This window comes from Clupea harengus, chromosome 5 (genome assembly GCF_900700415.2).
Source record: "Clupea harengus chromosome 5, Ch_v2.0.2, whole genome shotgun sequence".
Lineage (NCBI taxonomy): Eukaryota > Metazoa > Chordata > Actinopteri > Clupeiformes > Clupeidae > Clupea > Clupea harengus.
Window position 1 is genome coordinate 2,037,791 of NC_045156.1, and position 24,645 is coordinate 2,062,435.

Genomic DNA, 24,645 nt, shown 5'->3' on the forward strand with positions numbered 1-24,645 from the left:
TTCGTCTTGGACATGATACCATCTTTCTCAGACAAGAGGGGGGGGGGGGGGGGGGGGGGGGTTCTGTTATTAAAGTAATTTATTCTCATGTTTAAGACCAGCAACATTGTATTGCATAAGCCTCAGGCTGTGCTTGTTTTAAAATTGAAAGTGATCTATCTGCATCAAAAACTCTACAAGTCCTAGGTCTGTTTAGACCTTTTGAAAATAGGTAGAAATTGGAAGTGCTGTGCTGGAAACTATTTATTTCAGTGTCTGTAGTTTTCATGGACATTTGTGCCGAGCATGTGTTTTGTACACTGGATTTAACTGTCTTAACAGGTGTTACCGCTGTTTCTTAACAGGGAAGCTGGGGTCTAAGCCCTGAGAGAGAGAAAGAGAAAGAAAGAGACAGAGTGACCAACGTGCTACCACCTGTTCACGGTCCCTGTTACAGGTATGCTCTGTCAACATCTCTGCGCCATTTGTTTGATACCCCCGCTGAAAGACGTCCCGCAAGAACATCAAAGACAAAAACATCCAATTATTTGATCTCAAGAACATAGAGTGGATCACAAACTATTTTATCTGAAACTTTAAGAGCTATTTCTGTCTGACAAGTACAGTTGAGGAGTTGTCTTTAGCTGTACTGTCTGTGTGTGATCAGAGCAGAGAAACAGAAGTGTTTCTTTTTGTTCCTTCTGCCCTGTTGTCGGTCTGTAGCTTAATGCTAGCACCACCACTGTGGCTCAGCATAGTTTAATTTGTGCACTGTGACCATCAGAGGCAATTACAATAAGTTAATATTGGAGTTGAGACACTGAAAGAGTAAAACCTCTGAGTCTCATGTATTTTGAGTTGCTTGGGTAAATGAAACACTTTGAGAACATGTGGCTGCTTACGTCTCATCTGTTCAGTTAAGGCAGAGGTAGAACCGGCTAAATTAAGGTTCTTTCCCAGGCTAACCCAGGCATCTGTTTTCAATTCCCTCCTTTATCGCAGAGGTTCACGGGCTCTGCCGTGACTCTAGAGACCTCTTGGCTCACTCTCTCGACTACCCCTCTCTGTGGTTTTTCCCACCATTGTGGTCAGCGAGGGGCATTCCACCAGAAAGCCCAAATTGTATATGGGATTCACGAAAAGCTATACTTATAGCATTTTTTCTCTCACTATGCCTGCACAACACCATATCCAGTAGACCAAACCGGATGACGGGCACATTAGGCATGAAATAGTTAACGGCAGTCAGGAAAGATTTTTCTGCATGAGAATCTCAGTCATTTTGTCATTATTTGGTGTTGTTGGTAACAATGTGAATTCCTGTAACATGGCGTTTGGGAAAAATGTGTTTCACCTGTCAGTGATGTGACTGTGCTTTTATTTAAGTAGTGTTAATCACAACAATTTACCAACATAAAAAAAGCCATTGCCAGCCTGTCCAAGCTGCATGAGATGCCAAAAGGCAGTCAAGAAAGGTTTCTATCTGCAGGAATCTCAGTTCTTAATTTTAGATGTAACTGCATACGCAGAGCACAGGACTTTTAGGACAATGGGTGTAGGCCACGGAGAGTCTTTCTGAAAGAGTCCCTAATGAGTTTCCTCTCTCATGACCAGGGCTGTTATGCTCTTGTAATGGACTGCTTAGTCCAGCCCCAGACAATGCTGTGCTTTGTGGCACAGTTCATGACAGGGAGTCCAGTTGTAACTGGAGTTCTGTGGCGCACAGTGTTAATGTTAACCATCTCTGGCCTGCCTCTCAGCATGGGCTGTCTGTTTCTGCCATTTCCCCAAACGAGGGAAGAATCTCGGCCAAGAAGCAAAGTAAATGTTCACTGGGGACATCAAAATAAGGACTTGTCAAGAATCGAAAGGTTCACTGGTGTTTTGGAAGGACACAATTTCTCTGTAATTATAGACATTTAGAGGGAGTTTTTTTTGTTTGTGCACCCTCAGAGGTCCATGTAAAGCCTGGCTTGATCATTTTTGATGACTTTAAAATGAAAGTGTATGAATTTCTGATCTTCTGTCATGTGAATTTCTGTGGAGTGAATTCTGCTTTGTGTCAGGAGTCATGTGGTTGCACAGTACCCTATCCTAATTCCCAAGCTGAGTTTTATACCTGACCTGGTTTTGGGGAGCTTCACATGAAGTTTTAGTCAATCCACTTTCAGCACATAAATATTTCATTAGATGACACCATTTAATAAAAGCGTCTTTGATTCTTTGATCAATAGCACATGAGGTGCGCTTATATTACAAGCCATGTTTCTCATTATTAAACTTTCACCACCAAGTGCACATGAAGTGAGATTTTGTGTATGTTGTTGTCATCATGGAAGGATGTAGACATGTTTCCTCACAGCCATCGGTGAAAGCCAGCTAAACAAACATGGATGCCATTTAGTGGCAGTCATACCCGCGACTGTTGGCCCAGGCCAAGTGCCTCTCCCCCGGAGACTGAGGGGGGATTCTGGGAGCAGACTTGTTCTCTGATGTCTTTGGGTTCTTTCCAGGCATTGTACATTTGGCAGAGGAGCTAGCTCTTTGGCGTTTCCCAAAACAAACCAGCTTTTTTGGACATCTAAAAAAGCACCCTAACCCCCCCTCCCCCCTCCCCCCAAAGCCCCTCCTCTCCCCTCCCGCCTTTTCTTTCCCTGCTCTCAGGGACTTCTCAGACGAACAGGAAGTGTTTGAATCAGGCTTGTTACGCAGTCCCTGTTACGCAGTCTTAGTTGTTACCCAATCAAGTTGCCAGGCTCTGGTGATGAGGTTCGCTCAGCACTTTGAGAATGGCCAGCATTGAATGTGACTGTTGTGCATCGCTGGTGTTTATTGAGAGCGCCGGAGCTGCTGAGAAAGCAGAGCTGCATGATGCCGCCTCTGGCTCTGGATCCGAGTGGATTCATTGCTGGGAATCGGGAGCCAAAGACCCACGTAAAGGTGCAAGGGGCTCCTGAGTGGGTGTGCTCGGCCTGTCAGAGGCTCGCCAAGAGAGGAGTCGATTACGGCATGGTGCAAAATGTGGGCATGTGTGTGTCTGCCAAAGTGTGTGTGTGTGTGTGCGAGAGAGAAAAAAAGAGAGGGAGCGAGAAAGCGAGAGAGTGATACAGAGAGCAACTACACGATGAGAAACTGTAGGCGCATTAACCCATTTTAATCAGTGAATGAGTTTTACAAGCGGCGGCTTCAGGCAGTGAAATTGTACTACTAGGCATCATGTCCTACTCTAGGAGGGTGCCTACAGCAATGGCTATACATCTGTCCAATTTCATTTGGGTTCTTTTATTAGCATATATGCTCTTCTCTATCCTATTTCGCTAGTCTTTTGACCACATCACTCAGATCGTCTCGGCTGCTAGCCCATTAGCCCTGAAGAGATGGATTTGGGTAATGGCACAGCTGTGTGTGTCTCAGCAAAGAGAATTAAACCAAATGGATGCGGATCTCTTCCACCGCAGTGTCGCTCTAACCCCTTTTAGGCCTGTATATCCCTTTTTTAAACAGAGCCTTTAAAAGCTGTGGTGGAAACTTTCCCCTGAATCTGCTCTCCAGTCTGGCCTCTCCAGGAAAGAGCTTTCATCATTGCCAGGACAAGCTTAGTAGTTTTATTTATCCAAATGGAGTGATCAAAAACCAAAAAAAAACTGTGCTATCTTATATGATGCATGATAGTGTAGACCAGCATCAATGTTTTTTTTTATTGAACATAAATATGCAGCATGTCAAAAGATGTTTGTCAAACCTGACAAACATCTGCCATATAGTTTAAGTTTTTCAATTAATCCATGTATTATATAACCAATAAGATTAAGAGGAAAACTTTGAATGTCAAATCTCTATTTATAATTCAGATGTGCAGTCAGTTGGGTAATTTACAGATGAAGTATTGACACTACAGGGTGGAGGACTGCAGTATTTTTGCAGGCAGTCATGTTGTCATGGTCACCGAATCTTGACTATTCTCTCTGAATCACTAGATTGTCAGTGAAGAACCAAACGGAAAAATGAAAAAAAAAAAACACAAAATGATTACTCTTTTCAATTGTAAATATCATCAGACCATATCAGTTAACTGCAATAACGTGTATCCTCCATACTAGCTCTGGTCTACCATCTGAATGTGTTTCTCTTAAAAACAGATCTACTTCCAATTATAAGGCCTCGGAGTGACCATCTCTCTTGTGTGTGGAGGTGAGGATGCCTAGGACTGTGTATAAGTGTGTGCAATTGTGTGTGTGTGTATGTGTTAGTTTCTGCAGAGGGATTTTCAGTGTGTGTGTGTGTGTGTTGTCCTCTCTCTGCAGTGCTGTGCCAGCGAGAAGCGAAGCCATGCCTCCCCCCTCCGACATCGTGAAGGTGGCCATCGAGTGGCCCGGCGCCAATGCTCAGCTCATCGAGATCGACCAGGTCGGTGCACGAATGAAGTGAAATTCAAAAGTTCCAGAAGACACCAGGAAATAGGAGAGGAATCTCCCCTGGTGCCCATGGCTATTTTTAGTCTCTGTCTATACTTGCTTCACTAAATAATTCAAGCGAAAACAAATCTTTATCGTGGGAGCTTCGCAAGCATACACGAAACCAGAGCACTTGTGAGCTTTTATGTGTGGTCAGAGCACTCAAACGAGATGTTTTTGAGTTTTTTGTGAGAGAACATTTTACATTGGTTTATGTTTATGCACTTTATTTTAAACATCTACAAAATAAAACTGGTCCAGAACCTTTTCAAATTTCAATAATATTCTAGTTTTTTTTGTCATGTGGGACAGGTGAGAGGTTTTAACGTTCCCTTTTATTTGTTTTCGTAGAAGAAACCCCTCTCCTCCATAATACGAGAAGTGTGTGATGGGTAAGAAGCGTTTTTATTTGTGCATTTGGATTTACTAGCCAAACAATTTCACAACACAGTGTTCACAGGATTTGTGCTATGTTTGCTTATGTAATACGACCAAATGTACTGTTTGTTCAGAAATAGACCAGACTGTGAAAAACGGTGAACACAAGCTAACACACTTCATCTGCTTGGAAATATCACACACACACACACACACACACACACACACACACACACACACACACACACACACACACACACACACACACACTTACACACAGAACCATATTTCTAATTTGTTGGAGTACAAGGCACACATGAAAGGCTGCTTTGGAGACTATTACAGTGGTTTTGTGAGCTGATGCTGGGTGTGTAAGACAATGAGCAAATGTGGCAAAAACAAACTTTACATTCCTCTGTCACTGCCTGCAATCCTGCCTCCAGTCCCCTGAGGCTTGGAGAACGTCGGAGGATCCTAACCCATTTCTGTGTGAGATTAAAAAATTCATCTTGCAGTTTGTAAACATGACAACACTGGAAAAACAGACACACCTCTCTCTCTCTCTCTCTCTCTCAATGACCGTGGTTACATGGATTCGAATAACTGCCTTAGTCGGACTGAAATCGCATTATCCGTTTCATGTAAGCACCTTAGTCGGATCGTGGTCGGACCGCACATAGTCGGACTAACACCCCTGGATAACTCGATCCGATCCAGTTGATAGTTCGACTATTGCGGCATGTAACGGTGAATTGGATAAGGAACTGGACTTTGCGTCTTTGCGCATGCTCCCTCTCTCCCTGCCAGGTCGTGACCCGGAAGACGAAAGAGGGATAAGTTGTCTCAACTGTTCATACTAATGACACGGTTTTTTATGAATATCCTGCAGACTGTCTCACAAGCTTATTCTTGTTGATTATGAACAAACATAACAGAAGAGGTCCGAAGATATGAGCACCTTTACAACCCCTCCTTAAACACGTATAAGGACGTTCCACATTTTATTTGCTTAAAACAACAGCAGTACTGTCAAATCAGCTGTCACTCGGCTATTACCTGACCAAGGTTCCATGGCAATGTTCCGAAAGCCCATTTTTCCGACAGCCCGCTGTTCCGAAATTGTGAGTACAGCAACGTGAACCACTATTGCCCACATGCACATCCCAATGAATCACACAATCATAAACATATAAATGCCTTTATTTCACAAGCATTAACTTGAATTCAGAATATTATTATACACACATGCATTTGCATCGCGATGATACAAAAATATTTGTATGATTGCCAACGCATGCATGCTTTGTCAGTGCTTGACAAGATCTGCGTAATGTCCTGCGACAATCTGCCGGTGATTTCCTTCGCATGAGTGGTAGCCTACCCCATATTCAAAACCAGAGTAGGCTAAGTTAACAAATATTGCCTAGGAAAAGTTATATGCGTGATAGCCCGGTGAGCGTCTCCGCTCTGCTGTGCAAACGAAATGCTTTGAGTGTTTTGTGCCACTTAAAATATTTCTAAATTTTGCCGGGGGGACTATTTTTCGGAATATTGAGATTTCGGAATATCGGGCTTTCGGAACACTGGGCCGTCTCCCCTGACCAATACCTGTCAAACTTGGTGATACTATTCACAACTAATTTGTCCTTCATTTTATCAAATATGATGAAATTTGGTATTGTGCCCGCGAGGCACGCGTGAGTTTAGTTGTGTTCAGTTATCTGGCGCTGAAAAAAAACACGAATAAGTACTGTTAAATCAGAAAGCAAATCAGCTGTCACTCGGCTATTACCTGACCAATACCTATCAAACTCGGTGATACTATTCACAACTAATATGTCCTTCATTCTATCAAATATGATGAAATTTGGTATTGTGCCCGCGAGGCACGCGTGACTTTAGTTGTGTTCAGTTATCTGGCGCTGAAAAAAACCACGAATAAGTCAAATCAGAAAGCAAATCAGCTGTCACTCGGCTATTACCTGACCAATACCTATCAAACTCGGTGATACTATTCACAACTAATATGTCCTTCATTCTATCAAATATGATGAAATTTGGTATTGTGGCCGCGAGGCACGCGTGACTTTAGTTGTGTTCAGTTATCTGGCGCTGAAAAAAAACACGAATAAGTCAAATCAGAAAGCAAATCAGCTGTCACTCGGCTATTACCTGACCAATACCTATCAAACTCGGTGATACTATTCACAACTAATATGTCCTTCATTCTATCAAATATGATGAAATTTGGTATTTTGGCCGCGAGGCACGCGTGAGTTTAGTTGTGTTCAGTTATTTGGCGCTGCCCTCTAAAGACAGAGACGTGACAGGTGGATCGAGATATTTTCCCGTAAATACCTTTACCTAAATACCTTTATAGACAACATCGATCATACACTCCCATTGCACTCAAACAACCACACTCAAACGAGGAGATATTGTATCAATTAGCCTATTATGTATTGTATTAATTGCACAGAGTTCCAGTGGCGCATGCAGCCGTACGCACTGTGCGTACCTTCTGCTACGCGAGAAGAAGAAAAATATATCATGAACGCATATTTATTAAAATGGGGAAACTATAAAATCGGAGTACAGACAACTAATGCCCAGCGTTGACGATGCAGATACAGAGCTGGAAACAGCTAAATGAGTTACGCAGTGAACTTTATCAAGCCCTGGAAAGTTCGGCAAATTTCTAGCCAAACATTCATTGCGTCCTGAAGGTCTTGTATCTATCTACGAAAAGACTGACTGGACTTGCTCTCATGAATATTCACACAGATTTGGAAATCGACAGCGAAGAAGTACTAAAACAATTTGATGCAACTGGCAGAAGGGCAATGCGTTTAGGCTGTAACCCATTATTTGTGCGCGCGTGTGTGAATGTGCGTGCGTTTCTCCCGCCTTTTATCTTTCACCTTTGAATAATGTAACTTATAAACACATCGGCCTGGCAGAAACAAACAAACAAACAAACAAACAAACACCCCAAGAGGCAACACACATTTCTGGACCGATGAACAGACGCGATTCATGCTCAATCAACTGTTGTTGTTATTGGTAGTGGTGAAGAGGTCAAGCGGAAAGGGCTGTATCACCACTAGTTGTAATAAAAACAGCGCCACCTATCGTATCGGATATGACATGCTTTCGGCCAATGATTCGATTTATTCACTGCCATGTATATTGGGATAATAGCACCTACCCTCGAAAGAAAGCATAGTCCGACTAAGCAAAGATTCGAATTATACCATCATGTAAACACACTGATTCACTCACTCTCTTTTTCTATCTGTCTCTCTCTCTCCCTCTAAAATGCACCAGTTTTTTCTGTCAACTGGGTATCAGCCCAGTACACTGATTAAGACGGAAGATAATTAGCTGTCATTGTGTGAATGAGGTGGAGCCAAATGAGATGAGTGATATTTCCCGCCTCTCTGTTTTTCCCTCCTTGTTTCTTATCCTACTGTTTTTCTCCTCCTCCTCCTCCTCCTCCTCCTCCTCCTCCCTGTCTGTCTGTCTCTCTCGGTTTCCCCTGCCATATTCTTGAAAGGCCTCATTCCTAGACTAATAAAGGCAAGCTAATGGTCCACAGATGGTAGCCAGACACAGCACTGGAAGACTATGTTGCTTATATAATCACTTTAATTACTTTCCCTTTGCCAGTCTGAGGGATTTCTCTCTCGATATATATATATATAATCTCTATCTCTCTCTCTTTCCTTCTTTCTTTCTCTCTCTTTCTTTTCTTTTCCCCTTTCTTTCCACCATCTCTCTCTTTCTCCCTCTTGCACTATATTACTCTCTGCTAATCTTTCCCTCTTGTACTTCCCCTCTACCCTTGTTTCTTAGACCCCTCAGGGAGCATTATATACTGTTCATTGTCTTTCCATATCCTTTTGTTTCACACAAACTCAAGGTTTTTTCTGATGTGCAGTTTTCTCCATTCAGTGTCCTCTCTTCCACATTCTCCTCTTCTATCTGCCCATTCCTCCCACACTTCTCTCCCTCCCTCCCTCCTTCCCTCTCTCTCTCTCTTTCGCACATCTTTCTGACACAACGCCTACTGAAGGTCTACCTCCTCATCAGTCTCTCCATCTGTGTCTTTTACCAACCAAAAAAACAAGCAGCACTTTTATTAGATGGAGACAGGGACCATAGAAATGTCAGAACCTGAACTAGAGTACCATTCTAACATCAAACCTCCCCAACTACCATGTCTCCACCTCAATATACTAAATTGTAGCAATTGCCAACTTTACTCATTTAAAACTAGTGGCAAAGAAGATATGTATGCATGAACTGGTGAAGGAAAATGTTTGCACTTAAAAGAGATAAATCTCAGGCCTGTGTCTGTATGAAAAAGGTCATCTGAAGGCTTTTAACGTAATTACAGTCAGAACTCGCTGTGTGTATCTCTGGCAGCTGGTCTTTGTCTGGGTCGGAGCAGTTTGCCCTGCGCTATGCAGACGGTCCTCAACTATACATCACTGAGCAGGTGAGACAGTATACTCGAGCGCACATGAACACACACACACAGAGAGAGAGCGAGAGAGAGAGCGAGAGAGAGAGAGAAAATATCCAGAAATACTCCAGAATTTTTTTTTTTTTAAATATAGCTTGCATTGACACTACAAGTTTAATTCACATAAACCTACACTTTGTCAAAACTGTTAGGTATAAGACAATACACAAAATCCTATTATGGACAAGATTAATAGAAAATTGATAGAAAACTGATAAGTCTGACTGAATCTAATCCAAAACCTGACAGAAGTCTGAATACATTTTTTTACAGAGCCGTGGTGAGATCAAGAATGGGACCATCCTTCGACTAGCCATCTCCCCAGTAAGCTCCTACTCCTTATCTTGGGATTTGTGATTTGCGAGTGAATGTTTGAATGGCTTCCTTTTCCGCGCACGGTTGACTGTTATAGGCACTGCCCAAACTGCAGCTACCAGTTATTTCCCAATACACAGCGCTGTGTGTAACAGTGAAGGTTATTCTGAAGCGGAGCTCGTTAGTGACGCCACTGACCCCGGCGTGTCGGAGCTGTGAGGGGCTAATGAGAGGGCTGTAATTGGGGGAGATCATCGGCTGCCCTTGCCCCCCGCTGACCTCCCACACATGACCTCTGTACCCCCCACTGCCTCCCTATCTACCCCCTCTCCCAACCACCCCCACCTCCTCTTAGGCACGGGCAGCTCGGCAATTGCTGGACAGGATCCAATCGCACGGCATTGACGCGCGCTTGGAGGCCCTGAAGGAGCTGGCCAAGCTGTCGGCCGATCCCACCTTCGCCACCGAGTTTATCAACATGGACGGCATCAGCACCTTGGCGCGCCTGGTGGAGAGCGGCACTCAGTGAGTCTCGTGTGTGTGTGTGTGTGTGTGTGTGTGTGTGTGTGTGTGTGTGTGTGTGCTATGAGCTATCCTCTCCTCTAGGAGTAGTGCTGTGATTTACTCTCAATCTGACTGTCTCAGACAATGAGTTTTATACATTCCATTATAGACTGCTTTTTATCAAACACTATGTTTCAGAACCTGAACATTGTTGTAGATCCTCTATTCTGTTTTGTGCAGTTTCAAACAAAACCTGTAGGGAGTCAGTTGTACTACTTGACTTGTTAAACTGTGCTTGTCCTCCTGTAGTTTTGGTGAGATGCTAGCTTTCACTCTCACGGCTTTCCTCGAGCTGATGGACCACGGCATTGTGTCCTGGGACCTCATCTCTCTGTCCTTCATCAAGCAGGTGAGAGGAACACAACTGACAACTAACAAACAAAAACAAAAAGACCTCAAAATAAATAATGCACTATAATTTCACTCCGTAAATGCGTAAACATTGCATCATAACCAGTGGCGATTCTAGAAAACTTTACATGGGGTGGCAGAAGGGTGGCAAGTTGAAATTCAAGGGTGGCATATCACACACACACACACATGCAGGGTTTTTCCTGGGTCAAAATGGGTCTTCGGTGCTCAAAAAAAAAATTGCTCGCTGTGCGCGCACAGTCTGTCTTACCATGTCACCTTATTAGCTTACATGTTACCATTTCATAAATAATGGAGGATATGCTTCAGGAAATCATTTTGCTTACACTTTAGATTCAAATAGATAGGCTAATAGATTGACAGTAGTCCAAGCCCCATGGTGCTATCATGTATGGTTCAAAGATTATCAAGGTTTACCTCTACATATGCAAACTACTGAAATGTATATCAATAAAATCTAGAACTAACCAGTGGTCAGAAATGTAACACACAAATTATGAAATTCAAGTTTATCTATTATTACTATTCATTTCTATTGTACAAACCTACATACCATTCTTTTTGTTTTTATTATTAAAACTGTCCACAAATATGTTTAATAGTGTGTTTAACTTCTATTGGCCCACCAATGGAGGCTGCGTTGGAAATCAAACTTTTGTCAGCATTTTGAGTGGACATTTCATTTGCATTTGTACAGGTGTATTCGTGCACGTCGGGCTGGCCCTCGCAGCGGAACGACAGTTTACAACCGCACCGGTTTATTTATCAATGATAATATTAATATTATTATATTCGAGATGCAACACAAATCTATCCGCTCTCCTCCGAACGAGCTGAGCTTTCATTGATAAACCATTGCGGTTGTCTGCCTCTTCCGAGGCCCCGCGGTCTACTGGTACTTGTTCAAACGGGTAGACAAATCAAATAATAGCCTACACCTGTGTATGTCCTCAACATAGCAGATATTTTAATACATTGAAAGCCATGAATACTGAAAATAGAATGTTATGCTCAAAATCAGCGCCGACTGATGAAGTCAGGATGCATACGCAAGTTGACTGATTGGCAGCTGGCCGCTCTGTCCATTCGCGCACCTCACAGTTGCGTATTGTTCAGACAAGAAGACACGCTTATCAACTCGATTACTATTGATCAAAACATAACGAGGTTTCGGCTGTAGCCTATACTTGAAACATACTATTGAGACCATATTCGCTTACATGCATTGCACGCGTGATGAATTGCCAATCATTGAACAGAGGCTGCTCCTAGCTTGCCAGTTTAGAGAAGACGTTGGTTTGAATTTGAGCAAGCAGCTAGCTAGCAGTTACTGACATTATCTAGCTAGCTAGCAGTTGCCTACAATATCTTAAAAAAATACTTTGATAGTAGGCTTAGTATTTTATTTAAGCAGTGTGTTTGTGTACCTATATATCCTATGTGTGATGGTTAGAATATTAATGCCATATACAATAACTCACTTATGAGAGCTATCCAAAGACTGGTGGCTGCCTTAATGTACTGTATTTAGCAGTCAACCTCCCTTACTCTGTACGTTTAGATGCTTTACAGGTAGCTGTAAGCCATTAGATGCATGAGAAATAATTCATATCTATAAATAACAGCTCACCTTTATCTTTTTAACCAGATTTGTAAACAGGTCGCGATCAATATTTTGCAGTAGCTGCAATAGGCTACCTTGGTTAAATATCGAATTACGGTAGATGCATGCTAGCATTGCGCTAAATAATTAAGACAGCTAACATTAATTAGTGGTGTTAACATAAAGTCAGTTATTGTATATGGCATTAATATTATTATAAAACACCTTCACTAGTTGTTTTAACCAGATTTGTAAGCAGGTTGAAAACAACATTTTTGAAATAAAGTCCCTTGGTTTAAAACAGCTAAAAGCTAGCTACATTAAGTTGCTTGCTCAAATCTCAAATCCAAACCAACGTCTTCTCTAAACTGGCAAGCTTGGAGCAGCCTCTGTTCAATGATTGGCTCAGGGGGTGGGAGGTGGGATGCGCCCTTGAAGTCGACGGTGAGGGCTCAAAACACTATTAAGCTGAATTGCGCCATGAATGACAGCTTTTTTTTTATTATTTTTTTTTATCGCAGACTTTTTTTTTTGCCTTAGGCGCTCGCGATTTGTTGTAGGCGCTCGGGAAAACGGCTTAGGCGCGCGCCCAAATTTTCTCTATGCAGGAAAAACCCTGACATGCCTGGTGTCTATATGTATTTATTTATAATTGTTTTCCTTTACTCCTATCAAAATGAAACTTTACACAATGAAAGTACCCATGAAAAGTCAAATGTTTTGTATTACAAGTTTCTTTTGAAATTAATTTGAATATGCACATGAGCCCCACACTTATTGAATATGTCCATAGGCAGAAACACCATTCATATGTATGACAAATACATCGGCCCAATCTTCATCCAATCATCCTACTGCCAATGGGAGATGGCAATGCTGCTTTTAGAATGGCCTCTAACCTGAAAACTGCCTGGCTTGGTACTACCTGCCAGGGGTATGGTGTTTCTGCCTATGCAATTAGGACATATTCAATAAGTGTGACACTCATGTGCATATTCAAATTCATTTCAAGAGAAACTTGTAATACAAAAAGTTACTTTTCATGTATACTTTTACTATGTAAAGTTTTTTTGTGGTAGGAGTAAAGGAAAAAATTAAGCCTATTTGGGTGTATTTTGGGCATATTCGATTAGTGTATACGTAGCTCATTTGCATATTAAAACTCATTTTCAAAGAAACTTGTAATACAAAAATGCTACTTTTACTTACTTGTTCTGGACACCTCATAGAAATGATCTATGCTGAAATAGATTTTTGGCTCCAAAATGGGTTACTTTGCCTGGCCTATAAGCTAACAGTGGTAACTTCAAGGCTAGCTAGCACAAGCAAGCTGTATAGCGAGCTAGCTACTGTGTGCTACCGACTTTTGCAAGCTAGCAATTAAATAAACGATTGAAATTACAACGGAACTGTCTATCACATATGACCACCCATCACATTTTCTTGATTCACGATTCACTTCTTTCATCACTGCAAGCCTACAGTAGGCTTGTCTCCAGTTTGTTTTTCGCTTCTCAAATGCTTTCAAACCGTTTCTTTCTTCACTGGAATGGAGCGGACGGGGATGGGCAACCACCGTGACAAGAGAGCAAAACGGACTCATGGACTTAACCATTGTACAGGGGAGGGGGAACTTAAAGATTTTAGAACAAGTTACCAAAGAGATCAACAGCTTAAGTAGCAAAAATATAATACCATTCAATAAATGTATAGTATATTATAGGAGACACTTCTGAAAACCTGGGTGGCAAGTGGGGTGGCAAGCAATTTTTTTAGGGTGGCAGCTGCCACCCCTTGCCACCCCGGTGGTTTCGCCACTGATCATAACCAAACTTGTGTGGGCTTTGAGCTCACGTCAGGGAGCAACACAATGGCAAGTGAGCAAGAATGCAGTTTTGAGTCCTCACAGTGATTCAGACCATAACAGTCCCTCCCTGCAATCCAGTCCCAGACGGTCAGATTGCAACATTGCTGTCACTAGTCACATGTGTGGGAGAGCACACTGCATCAGTGTAAAAGTATTTTCCCATAAACAAATCAGAACACTCTTATCGCTACCAACAATAAAATCCACTTCATTTAGGGATTTTGAGAGCAGCAATCATCCATCTCTTCTTTCTTTTTTTCCCTCTCCCCTTTAATTGCTTCACCCCTGAACTGACATCCCCTGCCGGGAGCTGAGTGGGTGGGCTTGTTACCTAGCAACTTTAAGTTTCGGCCCAGAGTTTTTGCAGTTGTCTAGGCTGTGAATCGTTTTCTCTCTGTGTTGTTGCCGTACATAAGAGCCTCAAGAGGGCATGAGCGGACAAAAGCATCAAAAAAAGCGTACCTTTGTGTATGTCTGTGATATAATTTTAAACAGGTCAAAGCAGTTTTTAATATGTGATGTGTGCTGTATCCCTTGACATTATTGTCAGCATTTAGCATCACAGTTAGGTGTAATGTGTCCTGACATAGTTATGTTCATGTTATTTTTACTTGCATTTTGAAAGCTTGAGCACCAGCAAGAAAACGTGGATGTGAAGAAACATGTACAGACAGTGATGTGCCACTATTAACCTAGATAGCATAAGATCTTATGTCATAATTTACTGAAGTACGAAGAAATGGGAACCCAACATAATATTGGCAAGTTGCCAAGGGGACGCTGTTGCGTAATGATAGGCCATGCTCAAATGTGAAGTGAACTATTGGGAGAGTTGAGACTGTAATAACTACTTCTTTGTAGCTTTAGACTCTCCATGGATAGCCTCCCTTTGTTTATCTTCAGTAAAGGCATTACTACTCAATGGATTTCCAAACTCGGAATCTTCGTGAAGAAACTTTATTTTATAATTAGTTGAAAAAATTATCCACAACAGTCCATACATGTACATTTCAGGAGCACCATGCAATTACTTGCCAGAAGGAGAGAGGCTTGATTAGATAATACAGAAAAGAAACGTACAAAAGCTCTTATCATCCTTGCACGTCCGCTTTCATCTGCCGGACTATATTCGTTTGGACTGACTCCACAGATTTTAGATTGACTTGCACGTCTGTAAATAGACTTTTAAGAGATTAGGCTAATCTAGAACCTCCCCCATCCCCAGATTGCGGGCTACGTGAACCAGCCCATGGTGGACGTGTCCATCCTGCAGCGCTCGCTAGCCATCCTGGAGAGCATGGTGCTGAACAGCCACAGCCTGTACCACCGCGTAGCCCAGGAGATCACCGTGGGACAGCTCATCGGGCACCTGCAAGTGTGAGCACAGACACGCACACATGCACGCACGCACACACACCACGCGGTAACGCGAGGCCCACCGGCACACACCCTCTGGAGGCTGGCACGCACGCACGCACGCACACACTTGGCACAGTAGCCATGTTAGACAGCAGTGTTTGTAAATACGTTTTTAATTACTGTTATAATAGCATGATGAATACCTAACTAATTTCTTTTGGGAGTTTGTGTGTTAATGTAATTCATCGCCCTGGAGCAGCATTATTAGATTCTGTTCAGTGGGATTTATCCTGAGTAGCATCTTCTCTGAGGCTAGCCTCAGAGCTTGTCCACACCTATAGACACTTGGAATGCATTGGGGCACGCCAGGAGCTAGATACCTCTAACTGTATGCTCCGCGGCTAATGTGCCCCCAGGTCAAATCAGGAGATCCAGACGTACGCCATCGCGCTCATCAACGCCCTCTTCCTCAAAGCTCCTGAGGACAGGCGACAGGTGGGTACCCGTTTATCAGGCGGCCATCAAACCATAGAACCCCCCCCCCTACAAACACACACACACACACCCTTGATCAGCTGCCATACATCCAACTCACAGTCACCATCTCTCCACTCACACACACACACACACACACACACACACACAGATGCTTGTGTCTCAACCAAGCGTGACCGCATGTGTTCATCCCCCCACTGAGACTTCCTGTTGAAAGATGAGTGTGTATATAGCGTGTCACAACGCCCCATCACTCAGCACGCTGCACCTCCGTGTGGCTTCTCCACTGATTGAGTGAGGGGACTTTTATTATGGAAGATTTATGTCTGCCCTTGGCGCCCTGTGATCTATCAGTCTGTGAACAGAACATTAGTCAGACGTCCTGATACTCTGGTCAACAGTGTCCTGTATAAATCCTGACAGTCCCTTTTTAGTGTGCCTATATGGCTGAAGCAGAGTGCTAGCATTGTCATGGTTATGCGCTTCATCTCAAGACAGTACTCAAGTAACATTACTAACAAATGTACCCTATATCCTCACTAAACTATAAACTTTCCCACATACCATCAGGCTCACTCCTGCATGCCTCTACACTCACTTATACTCTAAACATGTATAAGGCCCACTCTACTTCTGGCGTGACACATGCTAACATAGAACAATAGATCTGAGACCACCCCCCCACCCTCCACCACCTTAACCTTTTGTCATGGCCTCATGGAGAATTACACACAGAAGTGTCCACGCGCAGCAGGGAGGGCGACCATTTTGTCTGCGTCGCCATGGGAACTGCCTTGGCAGGCTCTGCGTGACAGCTGTAGTTGTAGAATAGTACTTTGTGTGGAGTGACACAAGTGGCGCTCATTCATTGTCTTCCCAAGTGGCGGTCGCCCACGCTCATTGGCTGATGCCTCCTCTCCCTTTTTTCTTTTCTTTTTCTTTTTCTTCATTCTCTTACCTTTGAAAAGTCTGAATACAAGTGGCTCATGGGAGAGGAGGGTACATGCTTATGTAAATGATGAAAATGCGTTAGGGTGTCATGTCGCCACTCTAACCATGTGAGGCTGTGCCCTGCTGCGCTTGTGCTGTGCTTTGAAGTACCCTCGCTGCCACGGCAACCAGCCGCACAGCCTTGTCACCGGCGTTGTCACCGTGCTTTGGCTGCCTAGCTACTGTGCTCTCTCTGCTCTCTGCCCAACTCTGTGCATGCCATCCCAAGCCCCCCTCTTTGTGATGTGTGCCTGTGTTTCATGGTCTGTGTGTATAAGTGTTGCACTCTCTGTCTCACCTGCACCCCCCTCCCCCCCTTCCCCCACCCCCACCCCCACCCCGACACCCAACCCCCTCGTCCCTCAGGAGGAGCATACTAACCCTCTGGACCAGCGGCTCACTGTGAGTACTCACACCAGAGGTACATCCCATACTGTTGTTTGCATGTTTCCTCTGTCCGCGCTCCTCGGTCCTCCGGCTCGTGCCCCGGATATCGTTTGAAGTGTGACGTCATGAAGGATGTCTCATTTCTCTAATTGCTGCCCAGAGGAGGGAGGACAGAGGACGTATGAGCTTTGAAACAGAACCGCATCCTTTGAGGAAGTCTTTTTAGAGATGGGTCTTATGTCTGTGGTTACAAGGCGTGTCCTACTAGAGCCTATAAGCAAAGGTTTCGGAATGCATGAGGTATAGCCCAAGGTGAAAATTCCCCTCCCCTTTCTTCCTGTGCTTTCTTCGCATCTATCAACCTACAATTTAGAATAAGATGCAGCGGTTTATGAATGACAATAAATGATCAGTCAAACCAAGAAATGATTGATGATTGTGTTGCCCACAGGATATTATTTTAAAAAAAGCATTCAGCAGAACAGCAACAGCAAAATATCAGAGAATAGCAAAATATCAACAAATATACCTCGTAAACAGGACTTGTTAATGGAGAATTTCATAAGGATTTAATATCGTCTGCAATTTCCACAGACTTTGACATAAAGTAGGCCTAATTCAAGTTTCAATGCAATTCAAGTTTGTTTGAAATATTTGAAGTGTTTCCTTCTTGGCATGCTGGTGTGCAATCGTGTTTTCTTTTTGCACTTATATTCTTCTGTACTCTATTTAGGTTGGAATTCTAGCCTAGTTTATTCCTTTAAATGGAGACCTCTGCAATTGTGATGTTAGCATTTGGCATAACAGACAAAGAAAATAATGATGATGAATAATGACATTTAATGTGCACTGTGTGTCAATGTAGGTACAAATCATGGCAACAACCCTAGTGTTTATTTGTTGCCTCTCTGATTACATGCAGTAGAATTTATGTTTTGATTGATCTTAAAGTGTTTAATGTTTTTTTATGCTGTATATAACGACAGGTAGCAAAAGATGGTGCTGCTGTGTCATCAAAAAAGAGCTAAAAAAGGGCTAGCACATCTCATTTCTCATGTCTGTCCTTGATTCCTCCATCCTCGTTGCATTCCTTCCTCGTTTCCTTCAAGTTTTTATCAGTGGGAGGGGCTAGGACATAACTAAAGGAAGGAAGGCAGAATTGACAAATAAAATAAATTATCACCACCCCAGGATTAAATTCACCACAATGCCTTTCATCTGACCACACACAGCCCTTTTAATCCCAAGGGAATAAGCCTTAATCCCCAAATATGAGCGTTGCACATTGGATCCCCTCTTTTAGTAAAGTTAGACAATGGCACTGTTCTTTGCCTCCTCATTTCAAAGACGATGAAAACAGGCTTACTAGGTCCAAAAAAATCATACCTGATATTGTGATGTGCCATCCCTTTGTATAGCACTACCATTAGACTACAATTACAACAGATCAAATATGTAGAATGTAAAATATAGATGTGCATATTTGTAGATATAACAGTACCTAGATAATAATAGATTATAATAATAGATAAATCAGTCAGCTAGATATAGTATGTAGACATGCTGCATGTGCCAGGATGCCAGACTTTGGCAGTCATTCAGCATAGACCTGTCCTGCTTCTGCTCTCGGCCTGGCTGGACTGGTCCCGCTTTGTGCGGGGCTCTCGTTTCTGATTGGACATTCATGTGTTCTCTCCACAGGAGATGGCAAGCACCCTGGCCCAGAAGCACCTCCGATCCATCATCCTCAATGTAGGTGTCAAAGCCTTTAAGGCCACTTCTATGATACCTATCAACATTGACCTCTAAAGTACATATTCATGTACTAATACACAGAGAATATTCATTTGAATACCACCTAAATAAGATATTTTTCTGTGTTGAAGAACATCAAGCCAGAATGGTACCTGTTATCTATACATACATGAGTGTGGAGAAACATAAGCAGATTAGCAAGAATTGTGTGTTATTTAATATAGTGATGTGGTTTAAAACTCTTAGAAGCATATTATATCAGATAAATAACATATGCACCCACATCTCCCTCTTTGTGGCTATTTTGCTGTATTTAAGAAATCAAATCTCCTTGCTGAAGTTCAGAAAATGTGCCCAGAGGTTTTTTGTTGAGCATCCATGTGTGTTGAACACCTTCTGCAGACTAGCAGGAAACTTTTGTATTATTTAATATGTCGATGCAGACAAAAAACACTCAGAAGCGCAGTCCCCTGGGATAGTGTCTTGAAATGCTTAGGTTGGGAAGCTGGAAATGGCAAAGGAATAGATGGATGCACAAATGGAGTGAAAAGCAAAGCTGAACGAATGGCTGAAAATGCTTCAGCTTCTTAATGCAACACTTTGCAGCTATGCTTCTTTATAGCAACACTATGCAACAGTTTGCCTCTTTCTGAGATATGTCAGGTATGTGTAGCTATCATATTCAAATTAATTTTATGGTCATGTGGTTTTGGTGGATAGATAAACACACGTGTCGTTCCCAGTAGCCAGCCAGCACTATGTAGTTCTGTGTTCCAGGCCTGAACACCCTGCGAACATGTAACATGCACAACCATGCTTTTAGGAAGGACACTGGCAACTATATTGCCAAAAGACACCAGTTAGCATCTTAGCAAGCTTTAATCAAAGACAACTAGGCTGTTGGTGGTGTCTCATAGATTTTTGCATGCCTTTTAGGTTGTTAGCTCACTAGTTTTAGGCCAAAACACCTTACTGGTGCTTTAAGTCATCAGTGCAGTGTGACGCCAATGGAAACTATTTTGAGCTCAGCAGCGTCCAGCAGAATGCACTTGAGCTGAATGACAAGGCTGCATCGCTATGGCGACAGCAGTGAGGGAATGGCCTGAAAGGAATCAATGGCAGAGGATCGCACAGGAGCCTCCTCTGAGTGCCTCTCTTTCATCTGTTCTTTCTCCCTCTCTCCCCCTTCTCTCTCTCTCTCTCTCTCTCTCTCCCCCTGTCTCTCTCTCTCTCTCACACACACACACACACACACACACACACACACACACACACACTTTCCCCACGCAGCACGTCATCAGAGGGAATCGACCGATCAAAGCAGAAATGGCCCACCAGCTGTACGTGCTGCAGGTGCTCACATTTAACCTTCTAGAGGAGCGCATGATGACCAAAATGGATCCCAGCGATCAGGTACAGCAATGGACTCTAAGCTCTGGTGTCGTTTCAACACCACTGAATTTGTATCATCACACGAATTTTAGAATCAGACAAAATACAGTGCATTCAACATAATAACACACTAAACTGAATGTTTTTTCGTTATAAAATCACACTGACTCAAAAATGAAGCAATACAATTCAATTCAACACCCTGTCCCTTTCCAACACCCACTACTTATAGATGTTATACTACTGATTTTAAAATAGAGCTGACCTGGAAATAGGGCCTGGCTACATCATGTAGAGAAAATGGGAAACATTATATAACATTATGGAATATCAGGAATTGAGCACAATGTGAGATATTTTCGACACGATTTTTAATGTATGCATTATGTCTAGGCCCAGAGGGACATAATTTTTGAGTTGCGACGGATCGCCTTCGATGGAGACAATGACCCCAGCAACACAGAGAAGAGAAAGGCCATGTACACCAAGGACTACAAGATGCTGGGCTTCACGGTGAGTGCCACTAGCACCCCCTGGTGTCATGGCTGCGCTGTTACAACGCTGCCCACGCTAATGAGGGCATGCTGTCATGATAAGTGTTTTTGAAATGTTGTGAGCTTGGTGACATAATCGTAATTATTATATAATTTGGTGAAAGACAGGAGTCAAGGTGAAAACTAATCCTTTCAGCTGTATTTGTTGACACTAGTAACTCCAAGATTTAAGTATGCTTTGATGCCAGATAATTAGCAGTATGTCGATGATTTGTTGTTAAGATACAATAACTGAACTGGGTGCGGTCTGCTGGTGTAGTCTTGCTTGACACGTTTATCATTTTCCCTGTGTTTTTTCAGAACCATGTAAACCCAGCCATGGACTTCACCCAGACTCCCCCTGGCATGTTGGCCCTGGACAACATGCTCTACCTGGCCAAGCTCCACCAAGACACCTACATCAGGGTGAGGCATTATACCAAAGTACCAAAGCATACCAACAGCATAGAACAGTATAGAAACTTACATTGATATTTCCAGTGGAATCTCCTTATTCCCCTGGCATTCCTCCTAGTGTTTCTGCTGAACTCCACAGGAGTGTATAAACCGCCCAGTATGCAATGTCAGCCATCTTTTTTCCTTCCTGGATCACGTCTTTCCTGCATTCCCACCAGGCTTTGGCACTGGCTTAAAGGGTCCATCTGCAAACATCTGGAGTTGCTTATGTTCATCTTTCTTACCCTTACTCCTTAAAAGACCGTTTTGACGCTGTGTATGTTACTAATGCCAGTGAATCATTTCAGCTGGATTCAGTGCCCCTTGTATGGTTCTATTTTTTTTTTTACTTTACTTCAGCTGTTTATTTGAAGGAATAGGAGTTTATTAATGAAGAGGTGATGTCTCTTTCACCCTCGTCCCCAGATTGTTCTGGAAAATAGCAGTCGTGAGGACAAACACGAGTGTCCTTTTGGCCGGTGTGCCATCGAGCTTACGCGAATGCTGTGTGAGATCCTACAAGTGGGGGAACTGCGTAAGTGTTGGCATGAAGTAAAGAAACACACACATACAAACACATTCACGCACATACATTTTACAACCTATAAATTCAAGTCACAAGCATCAGCAATCTGTGGTTATATCATCATTGATTTTTTGTTTTGTTTGTTTGTTTTCATTTTTACGTAAATATAATGTAGACTCTTATTAAGCAGATTATAATGACTAATTAATTTAATTAATTAATTCACTTATTCATTATTCATTCAAGTAAACAGTTCTATCATCACAACCATCTACTTTACGTTCTTTAACTGTGCAGCAGCTGTTTTGCTTCTGTGAAAAGGTCAATAAATGTCAGTTATTTGAAAGGTTTAACCCTAGCCAAAATACAAGTAATTTAGGAAAAACAAGACAGTGTGTGGGTTTTCCGTTTCTTTTGCCATTTTGTGACTCTTGTGGTCTTATGGTGTGTGTGGTCCAGCGAACGAGGGCTGTAATGACTACCACCCAATGTTCTTCACCCACGACCGTGCCTGGGAGGAGTTCTTCTGCGTGTGCATCCAGCTCGTCAACAAGACCTGGAAGGAGATGAGAGCCACTGCTGAGGACTTCAACAAGGTCAGGCAGCAGCTCACCCACGCCACTAGTGAAGAGGTTGTGTGTGTGTGTGTGTGTGTGTGTGTGTGTGAAAATGATTTACATTACATCTAAAATGTAACAGAAATGTGACTTTTTGCACAGATATGCATACATATAAATGTCATATGTTTATATATACATGTATTTTGTATGCGTGCATGTGTAACAAACACAAATGTAGCCTCATATGTTCATGTGTATGTACAGTACGTGTGTGTGTGTCAGTGTGTGTGTATCAGTGTGTGAATGTGTGAATGGATGTAGTAACAGCTCTCTCCGGGTCTCTGCGGTGTGTAGGTGATGCAGGTGGTGAGGGAGCAGGTGACGCGTGCTCTGGCTCTGAAGCCCTCGTCTCTGGACCAGCTGAAGAGTAAGCTGCGTGCCCTCAGCTACTCAGAGATCCTGCGCCTCAGACAGTCAGAGAGGATGAACCAGGACGACTTCCAGTCTCCCCCCATCATGTGAGAGCACGCACGCAAGCACAAACACACACACACACACACACACACACACACACACACACACACACACACACACACACACACACCCTCACGTACTCACTCACTTTTACTAACACTTGTATTGGTTGGGTCTTGCACTTTTACTCTGGGTGCTTTTGCCCTTTTGTGCTCACGCCACATTTTTACATTGTTGGTATTCACTGCTTATGAAGGCCTGCTGTTTCTGTGTGTGTGTGTGTGTGTGTGTGTGTGTGGGGGGGGGGGTGGGGGTGTGGGTGTGGGTGTGTGTGTGTGTGTGTGTGGGTGTGTGTGTGTGTGTGATTCAGTGAGCTCCGTGAGCGGATCCAGCCGGAGATCTTGGAGCTGATCAAACAGCAGCGTCTGAATCGGCTGTGTGAAGGCAGCTGTTTCCGCAAGTTAGGAAACCGAAGGAGACAAGGTGAGACGCAGAAGTCACACCGCTTATGACACGTGTACCTGAACGACATGTGTACTGCCTATGACGTGTGTACTGCCTATGACACGTGTGCCACTAATGACGTGTGTACCGCTTATATATATATGTATTTGTGTATTTACTAAAGTGGGAGATTTTACACTATCCCATCTCATCATATATATTATGTTTTGTGACAGGAATGTTTTTTTTTCTGATGGCACACTTAAATTAAATGATTGATTGTAACATATGCAGAGGTTTATATTTTTTGTTGTTTCATTGTTTACCACTAATCTTTTCCCCCCTCTTCCTGTCTCCTCGTCCACAGAGAAGTTCTGGTTCTGTCGTTTGTCTCTGAACCACAAGGTCCTTCACTACGGGGACCTGGATGAGTCCCCTCAGGGGGAGGTGCCCTTTGAGATGCTGTCTGACAAGAGTGAGTGTCCTGACCTTTCACCTTTGAACTTCTAACCTCTAACTGTCAGGGTGATGACTAAAGACTGAGAGATGACAAATAAATCATTAACTTGATACGCTATTGAGAGTTGAAGCGATGTAAATTCTAACACACGTTTGGTTATCTGTAAATGGCATCGATATATTCATGCATTGAGGGTGGCTAGTTATTTCCTAGAACCCAAATGGGATTTGGTGCCCTTCACTGAAATTCATTTGTATGTATTTTGGAGTTCTTGCTAGTAAACGGTTAATCACTCATGGCACATCTGTGGAACTGAGCAGAGAGATGACTCATTGCACTTACTCAGACTGAACTCTTGTCTGTAGTCCCGGTGTCTGATATAAAGTCCGTGGTGACGGGGAAGGACTGTCCTCACATGAAGGAGAAGAGTGCCCTGAAGCAGAACAAGGTATCCTCAGAGAGTGCCCCGCACTCACTCACTCACACACACACACACACACACACACACACACACACACACACCCACTCACACTCACACACACCCACTCACACTCACACTCACACACACCCACTCACACACACACACACACACACACACACCCACTCACACACACACACACACACACACACACACCCACACACCGACTCACACACACACACACACACACACACACACACACAGGCACGCACACCTGCACTGTCTCATAAAGGAAGATTTATTGTAGTAGAATGAACCTCCTCAGTGTGCTCCCCA

General features: G+C 43.1%; 1 protein-coding gene across 5 annotated transcripts in view; it reads left to right on the top strand.

The window, feature by feature from the left end:
- Positions 1-24,645, top strand: part of elmo2 (engulfment and cell motility 2) — a 28,384-nt gene that overhangs the window by 1,423 nt on the left and 2,316 nt on the right. The window contains exons 3-23 of one of the 5 annotated variants that reach the window (XM_031567266.2): positions 345-436; positions 4,119-4,170; positions 4,284-4,386; positions 4,785-4,825; positions 9,240-9,312; positions 9,613-9,663; positions 10,010-10,179; positions 10,468-10,567; positions 15,286-15,437; positions 15,836-15,914; positions 17,271-17,306; positions 18,993-19,043; positions 20,337-20,459; positions 20,832-20,951; positions 21,293-21,397; positions 21,854-21,962; positions 22,413-22,549; positions 22,868-23,031; positions 23,358-23,470; positions 23,799-23,906; positions 24,257-24,339. In XM_031567266.2, the coding sequence (XP_031423126.1) occupies positions 4,309-4,386; positions 4,785-4,825; positions 9,240-9,312; positions 9,613-9,663; positions 10,010-10,179; positions 10,468-10,567; positions 15,286-15,437; positions 15,836-15,914; positions 17,271-17,306; positions 18,993-19,043; positions 20,337-20,459; positions 20,832-20,951; positions 21,293-21,397; positions 21,854-21,962; positions 22,413-22,549; positions 22,868-23,031; positions 23,358-23,470; positions 23,799-23,906; positions 24,257-24,339 (1,893 nt within the window). In that variant the 5' untranslated portion in view covers positions 345-436; positions 4,119-4,170; positions 4,284-4,308. The remainder of the gene's footprint in view (positions 1-344; positions 437-4,118; positions 4,171-4,283; positions 4,387-4,784; positions 4,826-9,239; positions 9,313-9,612; positions 9,664-10,009; positions 10,180-10,467; positions 10,568-15,285; positions 15,438-15,835; positions 15,915-17,270; positions 17,307-18,992; positions 19,044-20,336; positions 20,460-20,831; positions 20,952-21,292; positions 21,398-21,853; positions 21,963-22,412; positions 22,550-22,867; positions 23,032-23,357; positions 23,471-23,798; positions 23,907-24,256; positions 24,340-24,645) is intronic. The other 4 variants (XM_031567265.2, XM_031567267.2, XM_031567268.2 and 1 more) reach the window with 4 other exon arrangements.